The sequence below is a fragment of the Gadus morhua genome, chromosome 14 (assembly GCF_902167405.1).
Source record: "Gadus morhua chromosome 14, gadMor3.0, whole genome shotgun sequence".
Lineage (NCBI taxonomy): Eukaryota > Metazoa > Chordata > Actinopteri > Gadiformes > Gadidae > Gadus > Gadus morhua.
This window is the reverse complement of record NC_044061.1, coordinates 2,123,317-2,133,440: the sequence shown is the minus strand read 5'-3', so window position 1 is coordinate 2,133,440 and position 10,124 is coordinate 2,123,317. Positions and strand designations below refer to the sequence as shown.

General features: G+C 46.7%; 1 protein-coding gene across 1 annotated transcript in view; it reads left to right on the top strand.

Moving 5' to 3' along the window:
* Positions 1 to 764: 764 nt before the first annotated feature.
* Positions 765 to 10,124, top strand: part of aldh1a2 (aldehyde dehydrogenase 1 family, member A2) — a 20,379-nt gene continuing 11,019 nt past the window's right edge. Inside the window, exons 1-3 of the mRNA XM_030377193.1 lie at positions 765 to 1,018; positions 9,281 to 9,385; positions 9,718 to 9,858. Of these exons, the coding sequence (XP_030233053.1) occupies positions 896 to 1,018; positions 9,281 to 9,385; positions 9,718 to 9,858 (369 nt within the window). The 5' untranslated portion in view covers positions 765 to 895. The remainder of the gene's footprint in view (positions 1,019 to 9,280; positions 9,386 to 9,717; positions 9,859 to 10,124) is intronic.

The following is a 10,124-nucleotide window of genomic DNA, read 5'->3' as shown; positions in this document are numbered from 1 at the left end:
TTTTGTTCAGTGGTGAACACAGAGTTGTGTTCAGTAGTGAACATAGAGAATTGTTTTCACTACTGAACATAAAGAGGTGTGTTCAGAGTGAACATGAAGAGTTGAGTTCAGTAGTGTACACAAAGAGTTGTTGTCAGTAGTGAACATAGAGTTGCGTTTAGTAGTGAACATAACGAGTTGTGTTCACTACTGAACATAGAGAGATGTGTTCAGTAGTGAACACAGAGTTGTGTTCATAAGTGAAGATAAACAGTTGATTTCAGTAGTTAACAAAGAGTTGTGTTCAGTAGTGAACACAGAGTTGCCTCCAACAGGACTCTGCGCCGCTGCAGACTCGCTCCGTGTTTCTCCTGCATGTTGAATCCCGTTAATTGGGCCGATGTTTATTGAGACCTTAAAGGTGTGAAGAGGATTTATCACCTGCGGGAGGTCGCGCTCGTGTCCCCGACCAAAGGGCCCCTCGCGGTCCCCGCTGATCCCACTGCGGCCCCTGATCACCAAGCATCGACCGCTTCAAACAACCGCGTCGTTAATCAACCGCATTTAAACCCAGTGAGGAATATGTATGTTGTCATATTGATTTATATTCGACACATGACTACATTTTACATTATTATATTTTTGGAAAGGCTATTATTTTACTGTCTTACATTAATAATAATAATGATAAGGGGGGGTGAGGGTGGGGGTGTGGGTCGGGTGCGTGTCTCCCCTCCTCACATCCGAGTCCTTTATGTAAATGCACAAATGTATTCCAAAAGGACAGCCCTTCTTTCTCTCGGCCCAATCAAAACGGACTTCGACAGACACCTGGCTATAAACCGAGCCGGGACTCCAAAGTCCCGACCAGAAGCCTCCTTAAAGCCGCCGTTACGCACCGGTCCTATCAGACGTCATGACCTCCAGCGCCAAGGACCTCCCCGGAGACGCGCAGAGCGCGGACGCGGCCGCCGCCCTGCTGGCCTCGCTCCACCTGATGCCCTCCCCGCTGCCCAACCCGGACATCAAGCACACCCAGGTCGGTTCCCCGGTCCCGTCTCCCTCCCCGCCTCCTCCGGCGCCTCCCGTTGACTCCCGTCGGTGCGCGGAGGGGTTTCTCCTAAAGCGAAGTCAAACCGGTTGAAAGTGTTTCCGTTTGATGTCTGCTGCTGGCTGTGTTGTGGTTCAGCGCAGTTGATGATCTCCACTGTGTGTCCAACCTGTGGCTGCTCAGGTACAGCCGGTACAGAGTACGCTGCTCGGTTCTGATCTGCTTCGTGTTAGTTTCTGGTGACGCGCCCGGTACGTTTGTTCCCAGTGCGCCCGGTCCGTCTGTTCCCAGTGCGCCCGGTTTGTCTGTTCCCAGTGCTCCCGGTCTGTCTGTTCCCAGTGCTCCGTCTGTCTGTTCCCAAGTTCACAAACCTTTACTGGTTGGTTCGTGCGTTGGGTTTTAATCCCGGCTTTTACGCATATATCTACTTAGTCCTGCACTAGGACTCTGTTGTGTTGGTATAAAGGTTGAACATTGCTAATGATATTAGATGAATATGTATATTAAATATGCATTTTCCAGTGGATAAGTCGTGTTGAGGCTGCAGGCCCATTTCGCTTTGTTTAGTCTTAATTAGTTCTGGTGAAATCTGATGAGGAATCTGACATTTAATTATTCTGCATATTCTGTTTGGATTGTTATATTTCATGTGTACGGCTGTTACTTTAGTCTTTCTGTTTGAACTCACTTTTAATCTAAAACCAAACATATAAGAGAGAAGCGGAGAGAAACGTCTGATTGTTTCTATTGTCCGGAAAGTTATTTTATTATATTCCTGATTTAATTTTATTCCTAAATTTCCCATTTTACATTCCAAGTGTCCAACGGAATGAAATGAAGCAAGTGCAAACCGCACGACAAACCGTGGTTTGAGGTTTAAGGTTAGATTTGAACCTCTAAGTTCCTTTAGATGTGAAGGTTAATTATTATCTCATCTTATGGTTTCGATTGACTCTTGGTTAACTTTGTTCTTTCGGTTTCTGCGTCTGCTCTTTGTGCAGACTCGGTTTTAATTGTAAGATATCGTTTTAATTAATTAGCAATATCGTTTGTTATATAAAATATTAGAATTGTAGGGGGCCAGATTTAGTTTTTTTAAAACGGGACACGGCCGTTGATTCTACGTAGGCCTAAATATTATTGAACCTAGCGATGTAGGCCTCTATTATATTATAATTAACCCTCGTATATTATATAATATTTAACACACCTATTTTACATTATATTCAACCCACCTATGTCTATTAACCAAACACAGGCCGTACGTCCCTTCAGACGTTTCTATCTTTTAACCAAATATTTTTTCCACGGCAATTTGTGCGCGTAAGTAGGTTATAGCCTGGATTTAACACCAGAGATAAAACAATAAATGAGGGGCTGAATGCCTCTCGTTCCTGTTATATTTTAAGGTTTTATCTACAATACTAAATCAATTAAGTATGGACAGCAAATCATTGTAAATTAGGATTAATTACATTATAATATACATATATATAGACTAATAGGCCTAGTTAATTACTTAATTGACCCTGTTATTTGTAGTTGGCTTTTTTTGGGCCGGAAACGGTGAATGGACAAATTCATATTTCTATATCTACATTTAAAGAGTTAAAATGTCCCCCCTAATTATAATGTATGAGAAAATATCGTAGTATATTGCCCTACAGAAGATGTACCAAACACTTTACATTAGCTGCAGTTCTTATTTATAATTTTGTGTGTTTTTAAACATTTCAGTGTTTGACTTCAGTCCATGATTCAGTCCCTTCTCGTGTCAAAGAGAAGTAATTCTAATTGTGTTTTCAGTTTTACGTTCTTCGTTCATAATGGAAGAATCCATTGTCACGTTGCGTGGCATGTTTTGTTATGTTGCAGGGATATAGTAGAGATATAGCTGCACGTGTTATAAGGGAAAGTGTAAAGGGCAGAGGAGAGTTTATTAACAGCCTAAGTTCACTCTGTGCTATAAACACTGCTAGAATGGACTCCCAATATCTCCATAGTGCAAAGGGCACTTTGTATTGCTGATACACCACATAGTTTACACCCCCCATCTCCACACACACATGCAAACACACACAAACACTCACACACCAACACACACCACCACCAATCAGAGAAAGTTAGCATGTTAAATCTCCTTCTCTCCCCTTCGTCGTCTCCAGCCTCAAATCATTCATATTTCTGTACCGTAGTTCTGGAACACAAAGGTGTTTGGGCGGGGAGGGGGACCTTTTGGGGGTAGACTCTGGGAATTAACCCCCTCAGGAATGTAGGACTGATCCACCAGCAGCAGGTCTGTGGATGTGAGGGGCAGAAGGGCCTGATTTATGGGTACCCCCGGCCTAGCTCCCCCTCACCACCCCGTCTCTCCACTACCTGCTAGGGGAACACTCTGCGGCCGATCGCTGCCGCTCCCTGGGCTACAGGACTGGCCTGCTACTCTCGTCCTCTCGTTAGTAGTGCTATATCAGTGTGTATCTAGCATGCTGGGTTACCAGTAGGGGAACGCAGGACAATCATTTGCCCAGAAGGCCCAGGCAGGCGGCGGAGGAGAGCCCATTACCTAACCGCTCTGCATCGTCACCGGAGGAGAGTTGAGATTAAGAAAGCGTCCCTCTAAGGCCCTTGCCCCTTGTCCCTTTCACCCAGTCATGAACTATTCACCGTCAAAGACACTTTGTGTGATGGTGACAGTGGAGCTATACATCGTGCATTCATGTATTGTGAGCGCGGCGGCTCCCTGAATGGTCCAGTCATATCTCCCCGTGCTTTATTACGACTGCACTTTCTTTGGGCCAAAAGTAAAAGTAGAATCATTCTTTATTTAATGTGTTTTTCTACACCGCTGCCATTGGCTTGCTTTTACCGTGCACAAAAACATTTTACTAGCATGGCTAAAGAGCCAGGTGAGAAGTGTTAGCTGAATCTGTTGAGAATACAAGGAGCCGTCGTTTGGTAAAAACGTTTTATATTCTTTGTTTCTAGTTTTATGTGTTTTTTTTTGCCTGCTGGCATTGTTAGAGAACTATAGTAAAAACTGGGCTAGCTTTCCAAGTGGCCGGTGGATTTAAAATCGCACTCAATGATCATGTCTGAAGTTAAGTTCAGTTAAGTTAAACCATGTCTGAAGTTAAGTTTGTTAATCCTTAACCAACAAAGGACCAGAAGCATGCTGGCGTCCTTTATTAACTTTATATTTAAAAGACAGGAACTGTGCTGAGCTTTGTTTTGGTTATGGATGTGTTCCTTTCCACACTTTGGAAGCATTCTGTAGAAATGTAAGAAGAGTTCACTTTAAACTGGACTTATTATCTCAAGATAAGTCCACTGATAAGCAGGCCTACGCTCAAATGTAGGTGGAAACAGTCTTCCTCGTAATTCAGATGTAGTTTAATACAAAGTCTTTTTTTCCATGTTTTGTCCCTCCAGCCTTCTGAACTCACCAGCGGTATCCCACTCTGGGCTCTTATTGTTGCGTGATAAAGACGCCCTCTCTGTGAACGGACGCCGTTCCCGTACCTGTCTCTGAAGGGTGTTAAGAGTAAAGTCATCGTGAGCCCATTCAGACCGGGTGAATGAGGGCCCATCAATCTGTCACTGATTGAGATAGTACAGATGGGGCCCCGGGCCCCCAGTGCTCGCCCCTGTCCGCCGGCTGTAAGTTATGGCCCCGTCTCACCGCGTGGGTCACTGGCCCCACGGAGCAGAGCTGACCTGCAGTTCTGCTGTTCTTCACTTCAAAACTACCATCTCACTGTGATCCACATCAAACACATGCTCTGGTTAAGGGATACTGTGCAACCAAATGATTTATCGCAACGTGCACAGCCAGAACTTTTTACTTTTTCCGTCCCCCCCCCCTCACCCCCCCCCCCCCCCCCCCCTCTCCCCCCTAACACACTTTGGTTTAAAGTCTTTGCTTACACAACGTTGTGGTTACATACTCAGAAAAAGTAAAAAGGACAAGGAGAGGAAAGAAAAGGCAGCGGTGGTTGTGACAGGCAAAGTGCGCGCCGCCATGAATACGTCCGTTTGGGTGGAACGCCCGTTTGTGCAGAAGTGTAAATTATATTGTGTCAACATGGCGTCCCCTGAGTGTGAATCACTTTCTGAGGAAGACCGGTGACAGAAAGGTTACCCCGTTCATTTCCCGAGTCTCCAGCCTTCAATCCCCCTGATAAGTACCGTGTAAATCCTGACGGTGTCATTATGAAAACCACCGGGCTCCATAAATCCATTGAGAAGGTGATTCACACCCAGCCCAATCACAGGCACTTCGTAGTACTTAGCCTGTGGACACTTCTAAACAAAGAAGAGTTGGCTCTCATTGATTATATTTCAGCACATATTTTTTCCCAAGTTATTTATTGGTTTCATATGAGTTAAATATTAGTTTATTACATTTGAGGAAATCATTAAACTGCATTGAATAGAGTTTGGGAATGAAAACAATCTAGGGTGTTTGTGTGTGTTGTTGTGGGCTGTCTTGTATCTGACTCTTTTTAATTGAATACCAAAACACACAGTATCCTAAAATGTATTTTTTCTTTTAATCATTCTCGAGACGCCTCGATGTCACTGGCCTGCTAGATTCCACCGTGTCTGACCATAGATGGAATTGAAACACGCAACCGATATTCCCATCATGCCTCTTTATATCTCAGAGATTGAAACAGGATGGCGTTCCCTTTAACAGTTACCAACCCCTCGCACACTCACACCACTTTCTCCCATAACAAAGCTCGACAACTCTGTCACAACTTGACCACACACACATGCAACAAAGATGTTCCCCGACCAGTGACAGCGAGGTCACCCTCGCCAAGCTCCGAAGCTCCGGGCGGCATTGTGTGGAGCGGTGTGAAGGAACTGTTGAATGGCGCGGAACATGCCAAGAGGAGCCGGGGGAGAAGGGCCAGCTGCACTCTCACTCTCAGGCTCCCTCGCTGACTGGTAACCCCAGTGATTATACGTTCTGGAAGCTTCTCCGAAACAGAAAGGACACTTTTATAGAAGAGGATATGAAACTTCCTGCGCAGTCTGGTGTCAGGGCCTGGGACGACTCCCCTGGCTATGGAATCTTGGCCTGTTAAAAACAGACTCACACACACACACAGACACACACAGACACACACACACACACACACAGACACACACACACACACAGACACACACACACACACACACAAACACACACACACACACACACACACACACACACATATATATACACACACGCATATATACACACATGCACATACACATACTCACACACGAAGACATATACACACACACAGACAAGTCCACACACATATACACACACACAGACACAAACACAGACACACACACACACACACACACACACACACACACACACACACACACACACACACACACACACACACACACACACACATACACACACACATACGTATATACACACAGACACAGCCGCCAAACCGCACATTTATCTAGTTTTTCAAACAACCACAAGTTCTTGGGGACAGAACGAGTTCCCTGAGCCTAACCACGCCGGCCCACCGGGGGAATAAACCAACATATGATTTAATGGTCTCTGCTCAAGAAGCTTATTTAATTAGCTTTCGTTATGTTTACAAGAGTGAATTACAGGAATTTACTGTGTGACAATTTCAACAGAGTTTTCAACAATTTCAACAAGTCAGCCTTGGTTTGGTTTTTTCATTTGAATGTGAAATATTGTTAAAATGTAGCTCAGTATTTATACAGTTTAAGTTATAGTTATAATGGTATCATTAGGGGGGTTTCACAATTCAAAGTTCCATGTTTTAAAACTCCATTTGATAAATATTTACTATCCCATGCTATCATACAAGACAGATATGCAGAGTTGTTATCCAACGCTGAGAACGCTGTTTATATCAGGCCTGTAACTCCAACATTGTTACCTAATTCTGACGCCTAATGAAAGCATAATGCCCTGCGGTGGTCACAACACTCCGGGGAACACAGAAACAAAACCATTTGTCATTTAAAAATGTGCACTTTTGCACTCAGTCTTTCATCCCCTTGTTCTTCCCCTCTCCCAAATGAACCTAAAAGCAATTTTCAGAAACCTTGAGCGTGGATTTATTCCCCGGCGCTGTCCTCTCCATCACGCCGCTGAATGGAGCCGGACAACAGAGTGACCACGCAGCCCGAGCGCCCGGCCCGGCCAGCCGTCTCCCTTTCTGGGGATGATTTAGATGGCGGCCTGCTGGATGCTGGAGCCCCGGGCCCTCTCCTTTAACGGGGCCTTGGGAGAGGGCCGGGGCCGCGCACGGAGCCCACCGCTCGCATTCTTGCCGCGGCTGCTGGGGCTGCCAAGGGGGCTCCCCTGATTTAGGGTGCCCCCGCCACAGTGGCCCCAATAAATTTAAAAACTAATTCTGGGCTCTCCGGGGCTCTCTGTTTTTGTAGCCGGCGCTCGGCACCTTATCGTTACTGACAATTTTATGAAGTGCCCTTAATGAGAGTCAGATTAAAGGGGCGGCCCCGAAGGACGGGGCCTGAGAATCTGCAGAGAGAGAGAGACACCGGGAGGGAGAGAGAGAGAGAGAGAGAGACAGAGAGAGAGAGAGGGAGCCCACTGCGGTGTGTGTGTGTGTGTCTATCTATTGTCCATCTGGGTGGGGGTGGGGTGTGTGCAGTCAGATAAATAGCCCAGGAATGAGTGGGTAAAGTCCAGTGGAGTGGTACACACAGATACCGACGGTCTGCCTGAACCATCCATCTGCACCATGCTTTTTTCTCTTCTAGACGTGCAACGGTCATAAGAGGGGAGATGGAGTGTGTGCGTGAATGCATGCTTGTGTGTTTGTGTGTGTGTGTGTGTGTGTGTGTGTGTGTGTGTGTGTGTGTGTGTGTGTGTGTGTGTGTGTGTGTGTTTTGTGTGTGTGTGCACGCACGTGTGTGTGTGTGTGCGTGTGGACACACATTCCCTTGCATTTTGCATACCAGCCCTTAAGTAAACACTGTTAGCCATTTACAGCCAATTAAATAGTACTTAAAGCGGTGCGTTTCTGTCCATAAACACAGGGAAGAGTTATGGACGCTCGGCCAGCGGGCCACTTGAACCCTGCTTTTAGATGTGCCCTCGGCCCAGTGTCTGTATACCTTCCAGTAAAAGGAGACTAAGAAGCGCTCTGTATACACGGGGAGATGTGGGCCAGCATATGTTCTCTACACTCGATCCATCAAACACGCTAGATCTAAACATGTCAGGGCTCACGCTTTTATTTTGGTAAGCTACATTTTCAGATGAATTATGTTATTTCTGGGTAATTCTTCCTTTTTTTTAGAATCACACCTTGTGCTTTGATCCGCGCTCCGCCTGCCCCAGAAGGACATTCCAGCGCACGTGTTTCTCTGCGAACATTTCCCGTCTTCGGGCGGCGGTGGAGCTCAGACCCTGTCTGGAGGGGCGGTTGTTCAACGGAAGGCTTTCTTTAACGTATCACAGAGGCCGACCGCGGCACGTGTTTTATGGTCTCGTAAACGAGCAGTGATGTTGTGAAACGTGTGTCTCTGTGTGTGTGTGTGTGTGTGTGTGTGTGTGAGTGTGTGTGTGAGTGTGCACACGTGTGTGTGTGTGTGTGTGTGTGTTTGTGTGTGTGTGTGTCAGTGTAAGTGCATGCATCTGTGAGTGTGCACATCAGCCGTGTGCATATTTCTGTGCGTATGTATGTGTGTGCTTGCATGCATTTGTGAGTGTGCACATGTACATGTGTGTATGTGTGCGTTTCTGTGTGTGTCTATGGGTGTGTGTGTGTGTGTGTGTGTGTGTGTGCGTGTGTGTGTGTGTGTGTGTGTGTGTGTGCGTGCGTGTGTGTGTGTGTGTGTGTGCGCGTGTGTGTTGGGGGGGTCTGGGGTCTGATAGGGACCATCCCACCCCCTTTGTCTGCGTGGTGAAGCACTCCCGAGGGACCAATGTTGAACAAGCTGGAATCTCTGTTCTCAATCCAGAGATCGGCCCCATATCTTACACAAGCTCTGCTGCTGCCAGGCCGACGGGGTCTGCAGGGAGCGCACAGTCTTTCACAATCTCTCAGTGCGAGTCTCTCACCTTCACCAACCAAGTGTGTCTCGGGTGGAGTTGGTATTTAGCATTAAATAAAAAAGTAGATGTTTTATTATAAAATCCCATTTTGGATGTTGGGTTGATCGTATATTCTGCTTGTGTTTATTACGCTTTTTATGTGGACTAAAAAGAGATTTTTTTCCCCACAGATCTTCATCGACAACGAGTGGCATGACTCCGTCAGCGGGAAAGTCTTCCCGGTTTACGACCCGGCCACTGGGGAGCAGATCTGTGAGGTCCAGGAAGCAGACAAGGTAACCGGAGACCTGTCCCTCACCCTGCTTCTCATTGGAAACCTGCCCTGGTGTTACTGTTTACACTCAACGCTGTGAGATTCAACCTCCTTCTACCCAACGAGGAGCTGCACTCCGGTGCTCTGGCATTCTCTGACACCACTTCCTGTGTGGGTTAAAAAAAGGAGAAGAAAAAGAAGAAGAAGAAGAAGAAAAAGTGAAAGCTCCGTGCGAGATGGCCCTCCTCTCCTTCTGAGACAGCGCCTCTGGATGCATCGAGCAGCAGGCGTGCTGTTGACTGAGTGTTCTTCCTCGTACCAGCCCTCTGATGTGAGCGTGTTGTCTCTCCCCAGGCCGACGTGGACAAGGCGGTGCAGGCCGCACGGCGCGCCTTCGCTCTGGGCTCGCCGTGGCGCCGGATGGATGCTTCGGAGCGGGGTCGACTGCTGGCCAAACTGGCCGACCTGGTGGAGAGAGACAGCGTCTACTTAGCGGTGAGCGGCCGGTCTGAGGGTTAAAAACGCACGCTGTGACCCCTCTGCTGTCCTTCAGAGAGATTCATCAACCCACCATGTGCCTGGGACACATGGTGGTTCGATTAATGATGTGTGTTGTTGTCTCGTCGAACAACTGCCTTCTATTTAGTCGATCCACACTAAAAACGAATCCAGCAGGTTTTGAACAACTTTTTCAATAAGGAGATTAAATCACTGAACACACTAAGCATTTGTATCGTTTTAACAGACAACACACGTGGAGC